Source organism: Mobula birostris, chromosome 18 (assembly GCF_030028105.1).
Source record: "Mobula birostris isolate sMobBir1 chromosome 18, sMobBir1.hap1, whole genome shotgun sequence".
NCBI classification, from domain to species: domain Eukaryota; kingdom Metazoa; phylum Chordata; class Chondrichthyes; order Myliobatiformes; family Myliobatidae; genus Mobula; species Mobula birostris.
In genome coordinates this window covers 23,109,356-23,135,515 of record NC_092387.1, presented here as the reverse complement: position 1 = coordinate 23,135,515, position 26,160 = coordinate 23,109,356, and the positions used below count along the sequence as shown (strand labels likewise).

At 37.5% G+C, this 26,160-nt stretch overlaps 1 protein-coding gene across 1 annotated transcript in view; it reads left to right on the top strand.

Annotated features, from left to right (window-relative positions):
- Nucleotides 1–691: 691 nt before the first annotated feature.
- LOC140212007 (neuroplastin-like) overlaps nucleotides 692–26,160 on the top strand; it is a 62,621-nt gene continuing 37,152 nt past the window's right edge. Inside the window, exon 1 of the mRNA XM_072282359.1 lies at nucleotides 692–887. Coding sequence (XP_072138460.1) covers nucleotides 794–887 — 94 coding nt within the window. The 5' untranslated portion in view covers nucleotides 692–793. The remainder of the gene's footprint in view (nucleotides 888–26,160) is intronic.

Here is a 26,160-nt window from a genome sequence, read left to right as displayed (position 1 = left end):
ACCCATGAACATTACCTCACCAGTTTGCTCTGTTTTTGTACTATTTTTATATATTCTTATTTTAATTTATAACCTTTATTTATTGCACTTCACTGCTGCTGCAAAACAACTGTCATGATATATAAACCCGTTTCTAAGCTTTCATATCTCTGCAATAAGACTATTGAACTAGTACAGTAAAATGCACTCTTGACCTAAAAATCTCGACGTGACCTTTGCACCTTATTCTCTGCCTGCAGTGACAAGAAAATCTGCAGATGCTGGAAATCCGAGCAACACACACAAAGTGCTGGGGGGAACTCAGCAGGCCAGGCAGCATCTATGGAAAAAAAGTCCTGCTGAAGGGTTTCAGCCCTAAATGTTGACAGTACTTTTTTCCATAGATGCTGACTGGCCTGATGAGTTCCTCCAGCATTTAGTGTGTTTTGCATAATAAACCAGTTAATCGATTTTAGCAAGTTACCAATTGACCCTCGGACTGGTAGGCACCATTACATTTGCAATAATAAACCAATTAATTTACATCAATAAGCAGAATACCCCATCTGATAGCGCGCCCCCTTTGGCGGGGTGTAAAATCGCGTCACAGCGCCCTCTTTGGCAGGGTGCGGCTGAATCTGCACGACAGCTCCATTGGACGTCTCCTTGGACTCCACCTCCCTTCCTCACGTGGGGCGTCAGATCACGCGGCCGGCCGCTGTCTCTCGCGATACTAGCCCAGCGGTGCCGCAGTCCCGCGGACCGAAGCCTGATAAGCGGCGTCACAGTCTGCTCCGGCGGATCTTGCGGCACCATGGCAACGGCTCGCGGTCCCGCTCGGCTAGGCGCCGCCGTGTGCGCGCTGCTCTCGCTCTCACTGAGGCTGCAGCCGGCCCGCGGGCAGAGCGGTGAGTGCCGCGGCCTGGCCCCGGGGCCGCCGGAGAGCGGCGAGGACGGGCACCGGGCTGGAGGAGATAGAGAAGGGAGTGGGGAGGGGAGACGATGGACCAGTAGGAGCGGGAGGGTGGAGGAGGGACAGGTACGGGAAGAGACAAGAGGAACATTGGGGAAAACGGCCGGAGTTCGGCGGAAGGACCATTTGGGGACGGGAGGGGGGTAGTAAGAGGACCCTTTGGGGATGGGGAAAGGAGGCAGGAGGACCCTTTGGGGATGGGGAAAGGAGGTAGGAGGTAGGAGGCAGGAGGACGCTTTGGGGATGGGGAAAGGAGGTAGGAGGCAGGAGGACGCTTTGGGGATGGGGAAAGGAGGTAGGAGGCAGGAGGACGCTTTGGGGATGGGGAAAGGAGGCAGGAGGACGCTTTGGGGATGGGGAAAGGAGGCAGGAGGACGCTTTGGGGATGGGGAAAGGAGGCAGGAGGACGCTTTGGGGATGGGGAAAGGAGGTAGGAGGCAGGAGGACGCTTTGGGGATGGGGAAAGGAGGTAGGAGGCAGGAGGACGCTTTGGGGATGGGGAAAGGAGGCAGGAGGACGCTTTGGGGATGGGGAAAGGAGGCAGGAGGACGCTTTGGGGATGGGGAAAGGAGGCAAGAGGACCCTTTGGGGATGAGGAAGAGAGGCAGGAGGACCTTTTGGGGATGGGGAAAGGAGGCAGGAGGACCCTTTGGGGATGGGCGAGAGGGCTCAGGCGGGCCCATTGGGGATGGGGAGAGGGGGCAGGAGGATCCTTGGGGACAAGCAAGGGAGCAGGAGGTCCTATTAGAGATGGGGGGTAGCAGGTCCATTGGGGATGATTGTGGGGTCAGGATGAATGGTGGGTAGCAGGATCTGTGAGGGTGGGAGAGAGGAATGCCTGAGAGCCTGTTGCGGAAGAGGGAAGTTCAGGAGAAACCCGGGGAGTTGCGTACCAGTGAAAGGCAGGATGAGCAGCCCAGAGAAGAGAACTAGTGGGTGAATTTAAGGCTGCCAGAAGAGATCTGGGGAAGCACAGGGATGTGTAATGTGATCATATTGTTATGTTAGAGGTTTGGTGAAGTCTGTGGGTTTTGGGGAGAGGACTGATGGGTCTCTGCCCCGATTTGATGGCAAGATGTGAGGGGTAAAGAGAGTAGAAGACTGGGCATCCAATCAACGAGATAAGGAAAGTGAAATAGGGATTGGTAATATTGGGCATTTGGCGGACTATGCCAAGATCTGGGAAGGATAGATTGCCCTTTTCTGAATAATTGATGACCTGGTGGTTTAGCTCAAATACCCAAGATTGCTTTTAAATCTTTGTATCAGGATGCTTTATTTTGACCAGCTGTGGTTCATCACCTGCATGTTTTGTCATGTGTTTATAATTGTCAACGCAAACAAATGCAAACTCAGTACACTTAAATTCCCCTTTCTCATTATTTGACAACCTACCTTCAATGTCTCAGTTGTTTTCCCATTTTGTGATTGTGAGCCAATTGCGTGTGAAGGGTCAAAATAAAATAGCAGTTTAAACTAATAATTTTGATATTGCAGCACATTAGATTGAGAGGAGTTCTGCATATGGTGAACAGTACTGCAGTGCAATGTGATTATTTTTGACATTCTCCTTTACAATTTAAGCCACAAAATGCAAGCAAAATGGAATATTAGAATAACAAAGCTTGGGCTGGAAATTTAACATTCTAGGTTCTCAGTAGACTGATTTTGTGTAGCTTAAGGCTGTAGCAAATGCATTTGATGTCATTGTACAGAATTGTCATAAACCGCCTGGTGTGTTCCATATTCATTCATTATCAGTGGTAGATTCAGAATTTTGTTCTGTCAAAAGTGGATTGATATTGATGTCATTGTACCGATTGATGGTAAAGAAGTATCCTTGTTACAACCGTGCACTTTTGTCCTGTTAAATTGTTTTCTCTGTTTTATTTCTGAGAAGTTAATGCACTTGAGCAATTATTATGGGAAAATAATGGAAGCATGCTACGTATGGTCCCACCAACACTACCTACACTATTAGAAATCCGCATAATGCTCTGTCATTGAAACCTGAATTGGGTCAATCTGGTGCTTATGAAGTAGGCCTAATTGTGAATGGAGGTGTATTTTGCATTCTGAGTCTTTTTGTATATTAACTCTTTAAGTTGTGCTTTTCCTCTATTTTTGGGAACTGTTCAATGTTGGCAAGGATAGAATTCATTGCTTATCCAGTTGAGGTGCTGATAATAAGCTTTCAGTCTTGAATCACTGCAGTCCTTATGAAGGATTTTCCATTGCCATGTTATGTTGGGATTGGTTTTGTAAGCAATTTAGTGTATATGTGGTAGGATGCCAGTTATTTGTTGATATAATCCACTTCATTCATGATTAAATATTAAAAATGTATTCCTACTGTCGCAAAATACTTCATGGAAAACTATCAGTAACAGTGAAGGGGTGAAACTCAGCAATAAATAGGCAGAAATCCGCTTTTAAAAAACAATGTTTTGGAAGTATCGCAACATTAATTTCTGTTCAAACTTTTGAGAAAAGACTGAATCTTGTTAAGTGTCTAATTGCAAAAGTTGCAGATCAAAACAAATAGAATCTAAAACTATAACAATTATCTTAATGTCTGAATCAACCCTCACCAAAAATATACATAGAATTCACAGCTTATTACAATTTTAGGAACTTTTATATGAATTCAGATGCCAACATTTTTTGAGATTTTGGTGAGACCAGTATTAAACATGTAAGCAAAATTCCAAGCTGTTTTTTTTTGAGGTTTTTATTTAGACTCAGTTTGTCTAAATTGACAAGCAAAAATTGGAAATCTGAAATAAAAACACAAATTGTTGGAAATATTCAGCTGGTGCTTATTAAAGATATTTATTCTTTGTTCTTTTCATCCATCTCTTCTCTGCATCATAAAACACATTTGTTTTCTGAATTTTCCTGGTGAAAGGTCTCTGATCTGAAATTGTAAACCTATTTACCTGTCCATAGATACTGCCTAATTTGTGTTTTTTTTTAAACCAACAGTTTCTATTTTTATTTAGAACCAATTTTGTGTCTCTGTTTTATAATGTATTATAAAGTGGTTCAGTTTCTTTGGATGTGAAGTAGATTTCTTTACACACTGCTTTGAATTCTTTGCATGCAGGAATCCTATCATTAAGCTCAACTCTGATAACATTGACAGTCAGATTGCCTATAATAACGGCACTGTTTGTGCCTTATTCTTGCTTGAGATAAAAGAATTGTAGGATGTGGTTTATTTCTGTTTACAAGACTGCTAGGGAATCTCTTGCTCCTAAACAGTTTCTTAAAGGGAAAGAAGTATGTAACATTGAAGAATGATTCAAAATCAGGTTTAATATCACTGACATATGTTGTGAAATCTGTTGTTTTGCGGCAGCAATACATTGTGTGTGTGTGTGTGTGTGTATGTATATGTGTGTGTGTGTGTATATATATATATATATATATATATATCTATCTCCTTGATGGGAGGAATGAGAAAATGAGAAGAGGGCATGTCTGGAGTGATGAGGATCCTTAATGAGGGATGCCACCTTTTTGAGGCTTCACCTTTTGAAGCTGTCTTGGATGCGGGGGATGCTAATGCTCATGATGGAGCTGGCTGAGTTTATAACTTTCTGCAGCTTTTTCTGATCCTGTGTAGTGGCCTCTTCATACCAGGTGGTGATGTAGCCATTTAGGATGCTTTCCACAGTACATCTATAGAAATTTGCGAGTGTCTTTGGTGACATACCAAATCTCCTTAGGTTCCTAATGAAATATAGCCGGTATCATGCCTTCTTTGTAATTGCATCAGTATGTTGTGCCCAGGGTAGATCCGCAGAGATGATGACACCCAAGAACCTGAATCTGCTCACCCTTTCTATTTCTGATTCCTCAGTGAGGACTAGTGTGTGTTATCTTGACTTCCCCTTCCTGAAGTCTGTAATCAATTTTTTGGTCTTATTGTTGTTGAATGCAAGATTGTCAATGTTTAAAGATCGGGACGGGATGTGAGCCTTGAATTAAAAAAAAGAGAATTTGAAACTTTTTTCACAGCACGGAAAATACTATTCAGGTTGCAGTTGACGTTATTGCTTCCAATTTTCCCATGTTTAGTTGCTCAGATATATAACGAGAGACACACATCACCTCTATCTCTACCAAGTCTTTGCTGTCTGTGTTCTGCTGTTGAATGTGTCCTCCAAGGTGTTGTACCACAAATTACCATTACATTGAAATAATTGTCTATTCCTAAACTCTGTATTTACCCTATGATTTGGGAAGATCTGGTACAGTATTCAACTTTCACATGTGATTGTATTTGTTCCTTTGTAATGCATCATTAGATTTTTATCCCATTGTGAAAAAGAGAAAAAAATGCATTTGCAGCCGTTGAAAATTACTTCAAGCTACTGTACAATGTGGAATTAATCTTTTAATCCTTTTACAATTTCCTCCCAGTGGTAGTGACTTGTTTTTGAGCATTTCTGCATAAGTTGTCAGGTTAATGGCTGCATTGTAGTTGAATGACTTTGCAGCTAAGTCAAGTGTGATCTTGCCTGTTATCCCCACGTAAGTGCTAGGAATCTGGACCTTGACATTTGTTGCTTTCCTGAACTGGGGAAGAAGAGGTTAGATGTAAAACTCAATTTGCTGAGACTTAGTGTGCACAGTGGAGAGGAAGGAAATCCCTGAACACTCCCCTGTACTGAGCAACCACACGTAAAAGGCAATACACACTGAATCAAATTTACTGTGATTCTCATCTGATCAATTGCAGTCACTGCTTGAAGTTTGCATTTTTAAACTCTGTTTGCATGCTGAGTGTCTTACTCTGTTTACATGGTGCTTTCGCTAAACCCTGTTTGGTCTTCAAATTTTGCCTCCCTGGAGTTGCCATAATTGACACAGCAGTTACAAGTGATCTGTGTCAGGTAGTTTACATTTCTCTTACATATATATCAGAAAGGCTATAGCAGTTGCTTGTGAAATGGTAGCAGGGTCAAGGGAAGCAATACCAATCTCCCATTGTATGTTCCATTTATTGGCTGTGGTATTAGTTTGAACTAAGATGATAGATTTCATCTGGTAAACCCGGAGAAGTTCTACAATAGCTTTCTGCCTTCTGTTACCTGTTATTAGCTGGTAAAATGCCTTGCTTTTGAAGCCCAGTTCATGTGGCTTCTGGGTAAACCAGTTTGTATTGTGTGCAACTTCCACTATCTTAGTTGACTGGTCCATGCAGGGTCAGTATATGGAAAATGGTCACTTAGATTTTAAATATTAGTGGCATAAAACCAAGCAAATGGTTAGTGTAAACCAGAGTTGTCTATATTGGATAAAAATATGAATTTTCATAATATCCAGGTTGAAGAGCTTTTAACCTGAATGTTAACTCTGTTCATCTTCTAGAGATGCTGCTTGACCTCTTACGTGCTTCCTGAATATTCTGTATTTTAAAATTGTGTTTTCTATAGCTAGCCCATGTCCTTTTCCTTCTCTTCTGTCAAGCTAAAATTGCTGCTGCTTTAAAACACTATTTGTGCTGTCTAAATTATGGTGCGTTTTAGCAACCAAATTTTTCAGCAAGGGACCCTCTAATTTAGCAGCAACCGATGATTAATTATAATTGCTGCCTGTGCTGTTGGGAGTGCAGACTCACTTTACAACTCCCTGCCTCTGATATGCAAAAAGTACCATTGTCGTTGAGGGTTTTTTTTTGTTGTTTTGATCACAACCCATTTAGTTTTGGTGATGAGAGCCAGAAATGTTTTCTGCTAGTGGCAAAGCAACGCAATTGAAGTGCATTGCATGTGTTTAAACGTATGTACAAAATAGTGCACCAAAGGAGCTGTGTTATGCATTCAAAAAGGTTTGAATCTCCACTGTAATGTGCTAATAGGAATTTTCAATGTTCAAATTAAATTTAAAGTGCTAAAAATGGTATACCATGTAAACACAGTAATTGATACACTTACTGGATATTCTAAGGACCATGGTGAAACGTTCAGATATATGCAATAAAGTTACATTCTATATGTTGCAAGAATATTCAGTAGTCATTTATTATAGAATGAATTAAGTTTTTTAGAAATAATGTGTGTTAACTGTTAAAATTTTGTTTTAACCATTCATATTTCACAAAGATGTGATTTAATATTTGACCAATGCAAGTTGCTACTTTGTAGTAAATATTTTTGAGAATTATCAACCAGGTACAGTATTGACAGTGTTCAACTTGATTCATTTTGAAATTATTGCAGTATTTTAATCACTCCCTAATAGCTGTGGCATCCATATACTGTAATTGTGTTCAATTTTTATCATTTATAGTTACCTTTAATAAATGTCTGTTTTCTTTTGCAAAATGCAAGCGTTTACTTTAGGAGACAGTAATGTACATTAAGCATATCCTTCTCTTAAATATCTCCTCTTTCATCATTTTGTCTTGACAGTGAAATTAACTAATGGTAATGTTTCCATTCATGTGCATACACATGTGAATGTTCTTGGATATATTTGTATGTGTGGTTGCTACGTTGAGATACTAAAGGTTTCGTACAATATTAACTTTTTAGGTAAGATAGTACTGTTTCATTCAGAAGAAATAATTTTCTTGAAGCCAACTAGTGTAGCAGTCATTGCAGAATAATAGTGCATTTTATAGCAACATGCACTGCCATTGTTAGAATTTCTGCTGTGCACCTGTCTTGTACTATTCTGTTTTGAAATGTGTTGAGCTCCAGCATTTTGATCTTAGAACATGCATTTGGCATGCTGTAGAATCAAAATGCATTTCAAAAAGGTGATGGATTTTGTTCGATCAAATATGGACTCTGCAAGATGAATTCTCCAGCATAGGGATAAATTGGTGGCTTTGTTTTTTTGGTTGCTATAATTGTGTATTCTGTATTATCAGTAGTGGGACCAAAGTTTAATATTCATCCTTTAATATTTTTAAAAACTGAGTGTCATAATGTATAGTTCGTGTTTTGAACTGTATTCTCTCTGAATGAACTATCTCATGACTTGGTCTAGTACTTTTAAGTGACAACTTCACCACAAAATGAGGGCAGTGGACTATCTGTGGTCCATCTCAATGATGGGCAAGAGGCATCTCATGAAGGGATTATGTTAAATGAAGAACTCGGTCAAGATAGAGTAGTTGAATTCAATGTCAAGCCAGTGCAATGATAGAAATAGACAAGGAAAGAATGATTAAATTGAAGAGAGATGTTGTAAATCTGCAAATTTAAGAATGACTTGTTTCATAATTTCTATTGATAACCAGAAGAAATTAAACCGCACAATTTCTTCTGGCAAGAGCAAGTTCATTTAGTTAGTAATATTTATTATAAGTGTGCTCTAAAATGTGGAACATGACTTTGCTGTGAATTACTTTTAAAATAATGAACAAGCAAAATCCTGAGGTCATCAATCATGAGGTATTTTTGTGTGGCAAACAGAAGACTTTGCAACCTGCCAGTTCTCTCCCTCTCCATCTGTTGCCCAGTTTGCCTAATGATGTGTTTGTTGATCAGGTTCTCTATTTGAGTGTTTTGGTCTCAACAATGTTCATTGAATTAATAGGTGTTAGAATTGTGGTTGTAAAGTATAGAATACAAGAGTTATGGAATAATATCTTTGGTGTGCAAATTAAAAAATGGTTGTACGAGATATTGGTAGGATAGTAATACACACTTAAATAGCAAATCAATAATGATTCCATGACATGCATGCATCATGAGAGAAAAATTGAAATCCCATGCTGCATTGCCAAAGAAGCTTATTCTAAAATATTACTCTGCCATAATAAACATAAATCCTGAAAATCTGATTTAGGTGTACATAAAACATTTCCCCTTTGTTTTAAACTGCTTTATTTGATCTCTCGATTCCTATTTTCAAGTGCTTGGAGATTAAATACTATGCATACACAATTATTAAGGAAAGTCCGAGGTTTACTCGCAAACATAATATAGCATTTACTTTGTATTTATATTGAGCAGTTTAAGTTTTTAATTGATTGCATTTACTCATTTCCCATTCAGCATTGTAAATGGCCAAAGTTGTGCTTCAGGCCTTTAAGGCTTGTGCAGTGTTTAGAAATGGAACCATGTTTCCTCCTTAATAGTGGAATGCAAAATATTTAAAAGGAAATGGCATTATTGTGCTTTATCAAAGCATAAAACTATTTGACTTTTATGCAGGATTTCAGTAGCTAAGAAGGCTTTGGAATTAACTTAAATGCTTTAATAGATACAGTTTTGCTTCGAACAGGAGTTTGAGCTTATATCCTCCCTGTTGAGTGATATTACCTTATGTATATTTAATGTACAGTTCTGACTGGATCTGAGCTACTTGTACTTTCATGAGACATAATGGATGAATCTTGATCAGTGTATTTTTAGCTTTTCCAACTGCTCTATGTAGCTTAGATCCAGATGAGTATTTAAGTAAGCAAGGCCTACAGAACAGCAATGCAGAGCTATTTGGAAACAGGTGGCTTTTCAAGCAATACAAATACTGTGCTTTAAATATTTAATTATTGGATAATTCGACCTTTATCAAATTTCGTGCACTCTTTTTAGATTTAAAATGTGAAATCTGGACATGCTCCTGCATGAATATGATGCCAGGTTTTGGTGTTATTTTAGAGATTGGATCTGGCATCTGCTGCAACAGCTTGAAAAATTCTAAAAATAGAATTAATACACAAAAACGTTTTAACTCCAAGTGATTAACATAAATTTGTTAACGTGTTACAAAATGAGGCTGTCCTGAAATTCTGCTGCAAAACTCCCTGTAAATGCCCTGAAGGCTTTGTAATTTTGTATTTGTAATTCTAACATTTTATTCTTCAGACATCACTGTAGCCAGTGATTAAATAGGGGAAGGAAATGTGAAGGATATGTTGTGAGCTCCAGTGTCCTATGAAATATTTACTTCAGTTCCTCCATTTCCTTTCTGTGCTAACAAAGCAAATACTGGTTGATCAGAGTGTGTCGTTTGGTAATGTGAAACTTCTAAGTTCTTACTAAGCAAGGGATAGAATACCAAGTGGCAAATTAATTGTGCAACACTGTTGCTTGCAAGTCTATTTTGCAAAAGTTTCCATGCAGCTCGTAGCCACATGGTTGCTACTTCTGATTATTTTAAATTATGCAATTTTTAAACAGTTTTGGTAATTATTTCAATAAAAGGCAATCTTGATTTCTCAATACTACCTTATTACATCATGTGGCATATCTCAGTGCTAGTTGCAAATATGGATTGGTAGAATTTTCAATCAAAGATAGCAACTCTTTTCCCCCCCTTTATTCATGGTCTTAAATGAGAATACATCAGAACAGCTCGGTGTTAACTAGCAACCCAGTTAATAGCTGGGGATTGCTCCTGAGATGTGAATACATTCTCAGTTTTTGTTTCTACTACCAGAATAAGTCTTGTGCCCAGATTGAACACAGTACCCCACTTTTGGCTGAAACTATTATTTTATTAATGTTCATCATGATTTCCATGCAATTGTATTTGATGGCTTATTCATAAAGTTCATATTCCATATGGTTTTAATAACTCAATTTACCTTGTCGCCTTTAATGAATGTCACATGTAATCCCCCAGATATCTTTCCCCATTAGCCTTTTAAGAAGATGCCCATTAGTTTATATTGCCTCTTCTCATTCTTCCTATCAATAAATAGAGCTTCATATTTCTTAGCATTAAATGTCAGCTTTAGTCTATCCAACTGTCCATTTCTGCTTCATCTATTGTTGTCTTCCACACAGATCAATTTAGCTCTGAATTTTGTCCATAAATCTCGAAGCTGTACCCTGCAAATCCATGTCCAAATTGTTAATATATACGGTGGAATCTGTTTAATTGGACACCTCAAGACCAGTGTATTTTGACCCAATTAGTTGAAGTTTCATGGAAATAGTTAAAAATATATTTAAAAAAAGACTACTGTTTAACTAAGTCACAGATTATATATTTAAATGAAATTAGAACACTTAATGCTACTACAGTACTATAAAATTGTAGTTCTTAATACAAGTTGACCTTCAGTAATCCGACTACCTGTAATCCGGTTCCTTCGATAATCCAGCACTGATTATGCTTAATGTGATCCTTCTGTAATTTGGCATTTTCACTAATCCGGCACTCCTTAGGTCCCAATGGTGCCAGATTAGTGAAGGTCGACCTGTAGTTATTGATGGAGGAATTCATCTAGTGTATACTGCTGAGTTCTTTTGATTGACTATAAATGAACAAAATCAGCACAGACACCTAGTGTAGATAATGGACTGCCTTTAAACAATGCTTTAAATGATTGTTGATAACTTCAAATTCTTCGTAGTTCCTAACTTGAAGTAGTGAAATTGTTTCATGTTCACTCTCAGCAATTTCTTGCATCTCCAAGCCCGAATGCATGAGACCATAGTGAACAGAAGAGTTCTGAATTGCCTTGCTGCTTGCTTCTCACCAACTGTCAGTAACAAAAGTTGCTGACTTTTGAACACAAACACATGTAACTGACATTATTTATAAACTTCACTCTAAGCATGGTGTTTAACGGCCACACAAGTGTATGAGACCGTTGCGTTGGAAACTTCAGCAACAGTCTCCTGTCCCAAATAAACCAAGGGAATCTTGGTTCTTTTCTCAATTAGTTTTTGTTCTTGGAGTTGTCCCAAATAAGAGGCTGTCGTGATTAACTGATGGCCCAGATAACCAGATTCCACTGTATTAAGAAAACAGCGATTCTAGTACCAACTGGGGGAACTCCACAGTATGCTTACCTCCAGTATGAAAAACAACTTTTCACAATCACTGCTTATTTTGTGATTCTGTCAATTTTCAGTCTGTACTGCTTTAGCCACTTCTATTCCATTGCTTTTAATGTTAATGACAAGACTTGCATGTTACATTGTTTTTGTAAGTCGATATACATCACATCAATTGAATTTTTCCTCATTGATCTTCTGTTACTTCATCAAAAAGATCAAATTAAAAATGGTTTATTTTGAATAACTTTTTGTCAATTCACATTTTTAAGTAGATATTTATTCTGAAATATAAAGTACTGAAGACACTCAGGGAGTCGGCAACATCTAAAGAGAGAAACAAAGTTAAACTTTTGGATCTTTTATCGGAGTTATGAAAGGTTCTGTTTCTCTTTATACCTGTGTTGCCTGACCTTTAAGTAATTCTTGCATTTTTTTCTCCATTTATTAAGCACTTCCCTTTTTTTTCTTTTTGGTGTTAATTCTATGTTTTTAACTCAAATTTTCTCCTCCACTAGTGAAAACAGTCCTCAAGGACCATCCCTAATTATACAGAGATTCTGAAGTTTATTGCCAGGACCTTCGCAATTTTTCTTCCATTCTTTCTTCAGCTATTTAAGTTAAATTCCATCTGGACCAGCTGGTTTGGCCATGTTAAATGCATATGCCCTTTCTGGTACATCCTGTTACAGGTTTGATCCCATCCATCCCATCCAGAATCTCAATTACATCTTCCTTTACTAATAATACAGCAGGATTTTAATTTAGAAATTAGTTTTCCTTCCAGAAAACTGCATGTTTGTGTCTAAATGTCCTGGTGTTAACACTTAGCATTCAGTTCCAGTTGAATATAATCTCATTCATTGAGATTGAGGTGAGATTTAGTGGATGGTGTTAAGTAGGTATAGAATTCCTTTATTAACATAGAATGTTTAATATCTTTGATTAGAGATCATTTCAGTCAATGGAAAAGAGTGAATATATGTTTGGGCACAAATTCGAAGTATATTGGAGAGGAAAGAGAGGTTGGAGATGGGGAGCTAAATGTTTTTTTTTTCCAGACTAGATTTGTGTCTTTAAAGCACCAAAAGCATTTATTCTGATATTTGCCACAGATTTTCTGTGCACTCCTCAGCACTATTAACAACCTATTTAACTTAATTTCCCTTTGGGATAGTTTTGTTTTTATAGACATTTTTACAATTATTGTAGAAATGTTTTGAGAAGGAATAATCTCTCTCACACAAAATTTAACTTTTCCCTATGTTTCCATATGACATTGAAGGAGGCCATTTTCCCATAAGCCAGCTTTCAATTCCCACTTATTTCTCTGTAAACTGTTTTAAAATGAGTATCAGAATTGCGGTATGGTTGGTTTTGAACATGGCCATTTGCATTTAGGACATCACTTATGCATTGCTTAAACTGATGGGGAAAAACCCCATGTTGTTAATGTGAAAGCATGGCAAGTATACATGGCAAATGTGCATTTCGCTTCCAGGCTTAGGTGACCTCTGTGATTCATCCAATATTAAAAAAAATGACATTTAAACTTCCAATAAACCTATATTCATGATGATAAAAATTTGATGCTGCTGGTACTGTTGAAATCAAAACTCTTTAGGTTCATCTAGGGAGCGTAGAACAGAGCTGGTGGTCGTAAAAAAAAAAGAAATGCAAAGGAAAACTGATGTTTGGTTGTTTGGATGATTTCTCCATGAGGTTGTAAATTTCCCTGTCAGGAGCCTGTGCACCCTCAAGTGTGAGTTTACCTTGTCACCACCTCCTCACTGATCTCATCAGTTCCTTCTGCTCTTCATTAATCTCAGTAACATGAGACTGTGGAAACTTCATGGTCTGAAGGTTGTCAGATTCTTTCTGTTCACAATGATCCAGCTGTGCAGTTTTTTTTTCAGGAGGACACTACAATTGTTCACGGACTTTAGCAACAGATTTTCCACTGTTTATTGAAATAAGCCCTAATTGACTTATTTCATCATTAAACTTTTTTTTATTTTTAATACTCTGTGGTGCTTTGGCACCTTGGTCAAGAAACTGGAGGTATGACAAGGTGTTTGGAGGCAGGGGAAATAAACACCTCAGTGGTGATTGCAGCCTGCAGCTCAGAGGCTTTATTGAGGATGAGTAGGGCATCGTGTGTCAAATTCCTTATTGCCAGCCAACATTAGACTTTGTGCACAAAATAATTGTGAGCCAGTCCTCAAAAAGCACTGAAGTAATTAATGCACATTGATTATGGCTCCATAACACTGCTACCTTGAGCACACAGGAGTTCTGGGTTAAGTAAAGTATTGGCTTTACTCTAAAATTCCCACTTCATTACTACAGTTGAGATGGGTCAGTTGGTCTTCCACAACCATGAAACATGAGGCAAAATATTTTTTATTAAAGGATAATTATTTAGTTTCCAAAACAATCCATGTTTCATCTGTATCAAAATCAACTTTAGTCTTAACCTTCTGATTGACTTTGGCTAACTAACTCAGATGGGAAAATTGCTACTGTGTCTAGTCTAAAGATATGGCTTCAACCATTTTAACATATAGCCCAAGTCTCCTCTCGAATCTTTCAAAACAACTCTTGTCCATTGAAGTAGCTGCAGTTTACTGGTGAAATGGCACTAAAAAGCATAAATTGTATCTGGATTATAGTTACAACAGAATTTCCTAAAATCTAGTGTTCTGTAAAACTTGTATGGAAATTTTAGCTGAGGGAAATGAAGATTTATAATTTGCATTCCGTTCATTGGGAAAGTTGCAAAGGCTTGTTTGAAAATGTCTGAAGTAACATGGGCCCGTTAGATCATATTGCAGAAAATTGTGTATTTGTTAGTGTTTGATTTTATTAAATTTACACTTAACATTTGTATTATAATTAAATAACATTTTCTATTAACATTCTGCATCTTCATAATTCCTGAAAAGATCTCCTCAATTTTTGACTTTCTCCACAAACTTTGTTTTCAAAGTTGAGTGTATCTGATGTTTTAGTTGAGTGATTTAAAGTCTTTAGCAAGTAAAGAATCTGAGAGATCCAGCAAGATAATTTCATCAAAGGAAATAATTCTGAAATGATGAGGCAGCTTTTATAAAGTAAGACACAATATATCAGGTTAATGATCTTTTATCACAGCTGTGAAATGGAAGATATAATAGTTGCAGAGAAAGGAGGAAGGGGAAGGTAGAACACATGCAGATGTGATGGCAATGAGGTCACAGGAAAGATTAAATAATGTCATATAGGACGAAAGAGGAATAAGGACGTTTTGTGAATGACAAGATGGGTCAGGAGGAGTTGTAGCCAGAAGGTGTAAGATAATGATCTGAAATACCAAAAGAGGGGTTAAAAAGATAGCTTTGTGAATAACTGTGGATAACTGTAATTGTCAAATTAATCTTGAGTCTTGAAGGCAGTAATATGCATTATTTGAAAATGTGGTTTTGTTCATTGCCTTGCATTGGGATGTTGTAGGAAATTGGAGATGGAGATTGCAGTTTATATTTTGAAGGTCTAGATATGTTACCTTTCCAGCATTTGTATACCTGTGCTGTTTCAGTAATCATTAGTGTTCTGTTCATTCTTTCTCCAAACATGCTTTTTCTTCACTACCTTTATATCTCACTTTCATTTCATTATATAGTCATGGAGCGATATAGCATGAAAATAAGTGATTTGCTTTTGAGTCCATGTCGATCATCTAGCACCCATCATTTACTCATTTTGTCGTTCTCACATAGCTAAGCTCAACCCATTTTATTCTCCCCACATTCTCAGCACACTCAAAGTACGACCACACACCTTTACAAGAAGGATAATTGGCAGTACATATTTAAGCTGCCATCTTGCATTATTTTGCAATGTGAGAGGGAACCAGAACATTGAAGGAAGTCCAACTGGTCACAAGAAGAACATGCACACTCTACACATGCAGTATCGGAGGTCAGGTTTTTATTCCAGATTGGCTGGAGTTGTGGCAGCATCTCTACGAGCTGTGACAATATGCTTCCTTTTTTATTTTCAGCCCATTTGTCATTTAATCTTTCCTACCCACCTCAAGTTCTCACGTTTTTATTTATTTTCTCAACCTTATCTCAGCTTCTAGCTCTCTCGTTTTTTTTTCAGTTTTTCATGGTTTTGATGAAATATCATTAACCTGAAATCTTTGCACCATTTCTTTCTCCTCAGGTGCTGCCTGATTTATTGAGAATTTTCAGTATCTTCCATTACATACAAGATCTCCAGAGTCTTTCATGTTTTGTTTATGGAACAATAAAAAAATTAATTCACATCATTCCTGTGGCATTGATGTGGGTATTGGAAGAGATGTGACTATTCATTAGAGTTTGTCAACAAGGGGTTATGAACTTAGATCCATATTTTGTGCAAAAAGGCGATAATGGATTGTTTAAACTGGCAGTTTACTTGGACACAAGCCAGAGGTTCTTGGAGCTAATCCTGTAGCTTGTTTGTAGAATTCCACATTATCTAATTTTAGTATGTCAAACCTGGTGTTTTTTACTTCAGATCTACCTCATGTTTCAGGCATTTGTCTCTGGCACTGAGTACTAGTTAGTATCAGAAGTATGCTTCTAGTGCTGTTACCTTAAAAGGGCAATAATGTGCAATACTTATAAGAGCTACCATTAAAGAGAATTCACGCTTGTGAAAGGGTTTAATAATAACCTGAAACAACTTGCAAAGAAGCACAATGGACAAAGTGGCATCCTTGGTGTCACTACCAATAGGGATTTAATTTATAACAGTTAGGGGATATTTACTAGTGTTTCACATGCTTCAGTAAATTAAAATTCTCAACCGTTGCTCATGGAAGTACTTATTGTTGTGAATGCAAATCTCATTTGAGACATGCAAATCCAACTGAAGCTTAATGTTACATTTAGTTTTGTGCGGAAAATAGGTCAATTTTTACTCTTTAAAAAAAAAATTCAAAAAAGATTTGGCCATAATGATGCTATTGTGAAAGCTTACTGATGCAAAGTTGGCTGTCATAATTTGTGTTATATCAATGACAGCATTTTACAAGTACTTAGTTGGCAAAATTAGTTTTGATGCCCTTGTGCTTAGGCCTTACCTGTGAAGACAGCTTTTTGGGAGAAAACTGGGGGAAATGTCCTCCTTGAAAGAATTTGTGAAGAAAATGGAATTTGTGGTATCTTTAATTCCTGTTGTACCATGTTTGAAGGTAGACTTTAAGTTCATTGGAAGTCTGATTTAGTCATGTCTGCATGGACAGACTAAGAAACTGGACTGCTCAGTACTTGCCAAGAGCACAGTTGCATAGATCTTTGTGCTTTTGTGATTTTTTTTTAATGTCTTGTTACGTCAGATTGTTAAAATGTCCATTGAGCAAAGAATCTAGGACAAAAAAGTCAGAGTGGCAATTAAATTCACAAAAAACTAGTGCAATTTCAAACAGAACTTTCCTTACTGGGTGATGGTGTGTTGGATGTATAGTGGATTCTAGTTATTTGGGACACATCAAGACCAGTACATTTTGACCCAATTAAATGGCTGCCCCAATTAGCTGAAGTTTCATGGAAAAATTAAAATTTATATTGAAAAAAAGACACACTACCGTTTAACTGAGTAGCAAATTGTGTATGAAGAACAGAACAAGTTAGAACACTACCAATACTGCTACTGTACTATAAAACTATTACTTCCTGATAGTTATTGACAGAGGAATTCATCCAGTATATACATTGCCATGGTTTTTGACTGAAAATGAACCAACTCAGTGCAGAAATCTAGTACAGATAATGAACTGCCTTTATTGCCTTCCTGCATGAACTAGTGCTGTAATCCAGCAATAAGTTTCCTGGCATTTTGGTAAGGGTCTGAATTTATTTTAGAATCAATAAAAAGCAAACGTATCAAAAGTTACAGCTTTTTGAATCAGCATCTATCAACTCAAACGGATAACATAAAAGCACACACAACTGGCACCATTCTTGAAACTCTTCACTCTAAGCATAGTGTAGTGTCTATAACGACTGCACGAGTGCACTCAACTGATGTTGAGTTAGAAACTGATATGTCTCCTGTTCAAATTAAGTGGCATAATTTTCCGAAATAAACCAAGGAAACAAAATTTTTGTTCTTCAAGAGTTGTCCCAAATAAGCGGTTGCCCCAATTAACCGATGGCCCAATTAACTAGAATCCCCTATATTCAAAATATTTATCTTTCTCATTTGCAGGGTGTTTCCTTATATCCTTAACAGAGAATAAATATGCTTGCGTTCTTGTTAGAAAATCAGACCATCACTATTAAGCATCGTTTTTGTTTGGTTTAATGTTATTAAAATGGATATTTGCTTGAGTTATTGCTGAATCTCTACCAAAGAAGCTTGTAGGTATGCAAATTGGTGCTTTACATTCCCAGATTTACTGCTAATTCTCATTACTGTAATGTCATTGAAGTGAGCAGTTGGATTTTTTATTGTGCTACAAAGCATAATTTAATGCTAATGAAAACAAGTTGGAATAACCTTTTTGTCACCAGTGTCACCTTTATGTGCTATTGTCAGGATTGGCACAGGGTGGATGCATGACAATCTTTGTAAATGCGCTAGAAATTGCATCCTTTGAGAAGTAGCCACAACTTGTCTTCTGGACAAACTGTACTCTTCCTTCCCTCCCCGTCCCCATTTTTCCCCCATCCTGGTGGGTTATTAAGATTCTCGTTACACATAGTCCTTTGAATATTTAGTTTTCTTGTTCCATACGTAATTGGGAGTTTCAAAATAAATAACTAGGAAACAATTGACTCTCTGCAAGGATGCCTGAGCTACAATCAGGTCAGGTAATTTGGTTGGATTTTTTTCTCCTTTTCATCGTTGCTCATTTTCTCTGTGAAATCAGGTCATTTATTTTAGCTGATATTTGTTACTGTAGTTAACTCAAATGAGTCTGGAACTGGATTTGATAGATAAGATCCATGTCAGTCTATTGTGGTTGGGGTATTTTTGAGTATTAGGCTTGAGACATGATACCAGTTTAAAATTAGGTAACATGAGATGGAAAGGTGAGTGAGCCATTCAATATCCTGAAACTGCCTGGTAATTCAATATGGTCCTGGCTGATGTTTTACTTCAGTGCGTCTTGCCTGCATTAATCCTGATCCCTTAATTCCTTTACTAGTTAAAAATCATATCTCCTCCTCATGTCTGAGCCTCCAGGGTTGACTTGGATAAAAGAAAATTCAATAATTCCACACCCAAATGAGTGATTTAAAGCTGATCTTTTATCTTGAGGTCAGACACCCTTGCTGGGGAAGCATCAATTCTGAATCAACCCTGCCAAATCCTATTTCATTGAGATCATCTGTTATTCTACACACCTCCTATCCTAGGAATCAATCTGATTCCATTCCTTTTATCACATATTCAAATTTTTTTCGATAGCAATACCAAGCCAGTGTACACAAATATCAGGGCCCTGAAAAATTGTAGTGCAAAATCTTGTATTCGGATACTCCTGCAGTAAAAAAAACTGCTTTTCTATTTGCTTACTTTCTTGCATATTAACATTGTGATTTGTTAGCAAGGACATGCAGGTTCCCTCAACAATTACGCCTTTCACTCTTTTCATTTTGGAAAGTGCTCTGCATTTCTAATTTACTTTCCCATCGCTGGATGACATCATACTTCCCACGTATTCCATTTGCTATGACCTTGCCATTTCACACAGCCTCTCAACATGCCCTTAAAACCTGTATCTGACTGATAAACTACAAACGTATATTGCCATCCAGCTTTGTATCATCAATAAACATGAATAAATTGGTCCCCATCCATATTATTGCAATAAGTCTCTTACCACATCTCTTCAACCCACAAATGACCTCCTTTTGACCTACCCTTTTTGTGCTGCCTTTAAGCAACATAGACAAAATGCTGGAGGAACTTAGCAGGCCAGGCAGCATCTATGGAAGAGTAAATAGTCTGTTTTGGGCCTGGCCTGCTGAGTTCTTCCAGCATTTTGTGTGCGTTGGTTTGGATTTCCAGCATCTGTAGATTTTCTCATGTTTATGCTGCTTTATAATATGCAAAGTGCTAGCTTTAACGAAAGACAATAGATGTGAAGCATCTTTCTCTACAGAGCCTTCTTGACCAGATGAGGGACTCTAGCACTTTTCAGTATTGCTCATCATACTGTCTTTGTTTCCACATTGTTAATGGGGAGTGTGTGGATTTTGTTTAGGTGCAATGGGTTGGATTTTGCTTGACAATATGTCTGCATTCTTTGCTGAGCTCAAATTTGTGCTCCAAAATCTAGTGATTTCTGGCATCAGGCTTCTGTTTTACCAACATGCCTGGTATAGAAACACTAATTCCCTTGTATAGAAAAGGCCTACAAACAATAGTGGGTATGGCCCAATGCTTCACAGAGAAAGCCCCAACCATTGAGCACATCTACATGGAACACAGCGTCCATCACCAGTGGTCCCCACCATCCAGACCATGCTCTCTGCCATTGGAAAGAAGATACAGGAACTACACCACCAGGTTAGCAAACAGTTATTACCCCTCAGTCATCAGGCGATAACCAGAGGAGATAACTTCACTGAACTTCACTCGTCCCATCACTTCGCTATATCAACAGCCTATGGACTCACTTTCAAGGACTCTTAATCTCATATTCTCAATATTTGTTGCTATTTATTTTTGTTATTCTCTTTTTTCTCTTTTTGTATTTGCAGTTTTTTTTTTGCTCATTTGTTTGTCCCCTTTGTTGGGTGCAGTCTTTCATTGTTTCTATTGTGTTTCTTGTATTTACTGTGATTGTCTGCAAGTAAATAAATTTCAGGGTTGTATATGTATTATGATAATAAATTTACTTTGAACTTTGAACATCAATTGTTGGATGTTTAGATGGATTTCTAACTGTTAGGTCATTGAGCTGAGTAATTTTGCACACAAATTGCAGAGCAACTTGACTTTGCACTAATCTTGTAAGTTTACAAAAACTCAGTCTGCTTCTTATTAGCTGCTGCAGTGTGATGTGACTAGCAATTAATTCATGCTCTAAAAACAGTAGTAAGGTCAGTATTTTACTTCAAGGTAACTTTCTTGTGATTTAGTATCCAGAAATGTTTTTAGCTTCTAGGGTACATTTCATTGAAGTTGAGATACTAGGACCTGTGCACATAGTCAGTCCTTTTATGGGTATCACAACAAGTAATAATCTGGAATATTTGCTATTAAATTACTCTAATCTGATCATTCATTTTAACTCTTGCCAAATTTTGTCAAAGGTACAAGAGGTGCTGCAGTATAGAATTAGGTCACTAATCACCTGTGATCTGCATGGCTCTTGTACTACTTTTTCTGTGTAAGTCATGTGTGAATATCAAATAGAGCAGTCAGTCCACAGCTGATATTTTACCATTGGGATTGCTAAAAGCCTTTATATCTGTGCTTTTTCCCCAGAACAGAGGCAGCATGGTTTAAAAAATTGTTTCCTGTGCTAGTACAGCTCATTTCTTAGTTTGCAAACAGTAACATTACACGGGGCAATGTTTCAATACACAAGCCAGTGTTTTCGGTGGTATGAACATTACTATTTGTAACAAGATCATGTGCTCATATCAAGCAGCTGGCGTAGTAAATTGGCTCACGGTCATCAAAACAAAATTCATCTTTAAGCCAATTAAAGAGATAGGGCAGATGACTAAATGTTGGCTGCTTTATCAGTATTAGAAATGAGCAGGATGATGGAGTGGCAAAGATATTTATAGAGGGAACTCTTAAGTGCATAATTTAAAATAATAGATGTGTAAGAGTCCATAATTAGAGGTGTGCCAAAGTCAGAGGATTTTAGATGGTTGGAAATGGAGAATTAGAGATTTGAGAAAATTAAAACTGAAACACTAAGCTTAATATGCTCAAGTCTTTTCAACATGACTTCAGGCTGTGCATTTGTGCTGGTGATATTTCTCACATCCATTATAGAATGTTAGGTTTTTTAATCTTCTAATTGACGTTCAGTAATGCATTCCAATGTATCCACGTGGGACATAGTACAATATTGGCTGTGCTTTCTTTTTATCTGAGGGAGTTTACAAGTATAATTTGTATTTTAAAAATTGATTTTAAAATTGTTTTTGGAAAAAGCTAATAAATGTATAGCATAGATAAGGAACCCTTGATTCTTGTCATTTTGATTTTAATTAAAGCTCTTACTTTATTTGTGTACACTGTTGTGATTGCATTTCACATGTTCCAGTATAGTGAATTTTGCAAGCTCCGCAGGATGTATGAACTTGTTCAAATCAACTTATGGTAGAGAAAACTGGGTTGTTGCTTTCAGTTAAAATATGGGTGCTTCCAAATAGATTTACCAGTGCAATAAAATGAATCAAGTGGCTTATTTATGACTGTTTTATGATGTTGAGGTATAATGGAGTTGGGTATATTTTGTGGAGTTTAAGCTTATTGCGAAAGTTGGTGAATTTTTCTGTTCTGGATCTACTTCCAGTCAGTTAAAGTAGCTTCAGCAGACCAAAAAACTTTTGTGTATTGATTAGTAAGGATCCATGTCAGTTAACAGTTCCTAAGTGATTGAAATTCCAAAATATCTCCATTGGCCAGTTATATAGAGTGCAACTAGCCCTTTAACCTGATTTTATATTTTAATTTTTGTATATATCTCAAATTTCTAAAAATGCTTAAAACAATCCCTAGCTGTTTGTACACAATAATTATCTGTCCTGTGCAATTCTTTGGATAGCCTGACCCTTTCTTAATGTTCCCTAACAAATTTGTTGAGGCCAGTTTGACCATAGAACTAATTAAAATTCCATACTCCACTCTTTGTATGTACCCTTTATCCATGTTTGTACCTAACACTGTGTTTTGCTTTGAATTATATACACTGTTCTTTTCTGATAGTTTCTAAGTTAATATAGAAATGAACAATTTCTGTTTATAACCTTTCTACAGTTAAGAGTATTCTCAGAGTTCAGGGCTTCTTTGATTGCTCTATCACTACATTTCTACTACCCTCCCTCCAGCTGGGTTTGTCAAGTCACCCTTGTCAGAAACTAAACTGACAGGAGATACCTTTGAGCTGTACTGTGATGTGGTAGGGAACCCCACACCCGAGATCCAGTGGTGGTACGCTGAGGTCAACAGGGGCGACTCGTTCATACAGCTATGGAATGGTGCTTGGAAGCGACGGGTTTCAATAAACACGGCTTACGGCAGCAATGGAGTGAGTGTGCTGCGTGTCACTAGGTTGGTTCTGGAAGATACGGGGACTTATGAGTGCAGGGCCAGCAACGACCCCAGACGGAGCGACCTCCGACAAAATCCAGCCATTACCTGGATACGAGCCCAGGCCACTGTTGTCATCCTACCAAGTGAGTACTGCATATAGTAGTACCATTAGTAGTTCCTGCTGGTCATTGAGACCTTGCTCCTTTCCTCTTGTCTCTACTTAATTCTTCCCCACCACCCTTCTCATTTACAATGTTGTAGACCTGCACTCCCATTTAATAGTCCAGAAATGCCTGGATTATTGCACCTTGTCTTGCTTATCCTCCTCATGATGCCTCTAGTTTGTGAATAACTTCCATTAGAAAACAAGCAGTATTGAAGCCATCCTGCAATGCAGAGTTCAGTATTTATTGTGTAGTGTGTATTGTAATGTGTGTGACGCATAATTCCCTTGCCATCTAAGCAAATCCCCCTCCTCTCCCTTACTTTCCCCATGAACATTGTGAACCCTATAGTCTGAGCAGTTGTGTTTTATATCAATCATTGTATTGAACTTTTTAGTGTTTGAGACGCAAAGCTAACCAGATCCATTTTCTTTTGAAACAGTCATGGGCAGCCACTAGAGTGCTGATGAATGTCTGTGTGGGTGTGCATGTGAAGTTTTATTTTTACGTACTGTTTGCTGGATGTGAGACATATGGCATAGCGAACTGCAAAGAGAGATGCTCTGCATGCTAATTGGCTTCTGCAACTGCAGGGCATAAAAATGGTGCAGGACAATAATTTGACTAATATTTTTAATACTGAAGACGTACTGAATAGATCTAGAATGCTCATAACCCAAAAATAGAATATTAATTTTATTTATTATGGGAAATAATAAAAATATTATTTTATCAACCATCTTGTACATTAAAAGTTTCATATTACAAATGTAGCAGTGGTTTCAAATTGAATAGAATTGCAGGAATTCTGAATGCAGTTTGCTGATGGACATGTATCTCTCTGATACAAAATTTCTCTTTAAAGCCATAAACATGAAATTAGCTATGTTGTAGCTTAATTCATTCGGAGTATGAGGTGGAATTGGTTTTGAGTCTAAAGTTTCATGGTGTCACCAACTCTACTAGCTAGTAATACTTGCGAGCTTATCTCCACAATAAATCATCATTAATCGTCCTGAGGAAGAACAACATATAAAATGCTAACAAACTATGACCAACATTAAGGTTATTAATCATGCCTCATTAAGAAATAAAGCTTAATCTGATTATTTTAAGAACTTAAATGCTATTTAAATTTTGTGTATTCATCTGGGGTCTGAAACTACCTGCTTGTTCATAAAAAGAACGACTGCATGAGTATCAACGATAATGCTAGATTCTTGAAGCCTTTTCCACCACTGAGAACTTGACATTCTTAATCTTCATGAAGAGATTTCAGCTACATATAAAGTTTTGTATTTTTAAGAATTCAAATCATGTGTGTTAACGCCTTCATTTAAATAGTGGTCAAAATTGCCTTAATGATCAATTGAATAAATATTGTCTAATGTTAGTCATTTCTGGCCTTCTGTATTGGATGGTTTGAGCTATTCGAAGTTAATTCATTTGAGGGCATCCCTTTCACCCTTTTCAGTACTTTTGGTCAGTTATTTAATATCAAAATAGCAAGAAGAACATACTCAGGATGGTGAGTAAACATTGAAGACAATATCCTGCTGCTCAGAATTATTTTTCTTAATCCTTTCACACCTCTTGCCCACTCTTATTTTTCCCATCCTACAAATTAGAATATGCAGCAGCTATGCTCTGCTTTCCGTATTCACTTACTCCTCCAAAATTATATCGTCTGTGCATCAGTCTTCCTTTTTCTGAAGGTAGTCTGCTCAATTTCAATTGGATCATGTGTTTGCACTGCAATGTTCATTTTTTTATTGTTACCAGTAGATCATGAGACAATGCAATGTTCCTTTTACCAATTGAAACACAAGTTGAGATATCTTGTACTGCATTTCCAGTATTTATTTTCATATATAAGCTGCTCATTGGGATGGTCAACAATTATGCAGTTGCAAAAAAAGTTTGTGAACCCTTTGCAGTTACTTGTTTTTCTGCATTAATTATTCATAAAATGTGGTCTGATCTTACTCACAATAATAGACAAACACAATGTGCCTAAACTAATAACACACAAACAATTGTACATCTTCTCATCATTGCTGAGTACACCATTCACAGTCTAGGTTCAAAAAAGTATGTGAACCTGTGGAGTAATGCCTTCTACAAAAGCTGTTTGAAGTCAGATGTTCCAATCAATGAGATGAGTTTGGAGGTGTGGGATGTAGGGATGCCCTGCCCTATATTTAAAAAAAACACAAACAAACAAACAAACAAAAAACACACACACACACACACACACACACACACACACACACACACACACACACACACACACACACACACACACACACACACACACACACACACACACACCCCCACCCACCCCCCAGGTTACTGACAGGGCCTGCTCTGTTCAAGGAGGATCTGTTTATGTGCAGCATGCCTCGATCAAAATGACTTTCAGAGGACCATAGAAGGAGAAATGTAGAGATGCATAAAGCTGGAAAAGGCTACAAAAGCATTTCTAAAGGTCTGATTGTTCATCAGTCCATAGTAAGAGAAATTATCTACAAATGGAGGAAATTCAGTACTGTGGCTACTTTCCTTAGGAGTGTGCATCCTGCAAAGATCACATCAAGAGCACAAAGTGTGATGCTGAAGGAAGTGAATAAGAACCAAAGGGTAACAGCAAAAGACCTGCGGAAATCTCTAGATATTGCTTATGTGCCCACTATAAGAAAAACACTAAACTCGAATGGTGTTCATGGAAGGATACCATGGAGGAAACCACTGCTCTCCAATAAAAGAAACATTATTGCAAGTCTCATATTTGCAAAAAAAACACTCAATGTTCCACATCGCGTCTGAGACAATGTTCTGTGGACAGATGAGACAAAAGTTGAACTTTTTGATAAATGCATATCGCAATGTTTGGAGGAAAAGGGGCACTGCACACCAACACCAAGCTGAAGCATGGTGGGCAGGACCATCATGGTTTTTGGCTGCTTTACTGCTTCAGACCCTGACTGCTTGCAATCAAGGGAACAATGAATTCAAAATTGTTATCAAG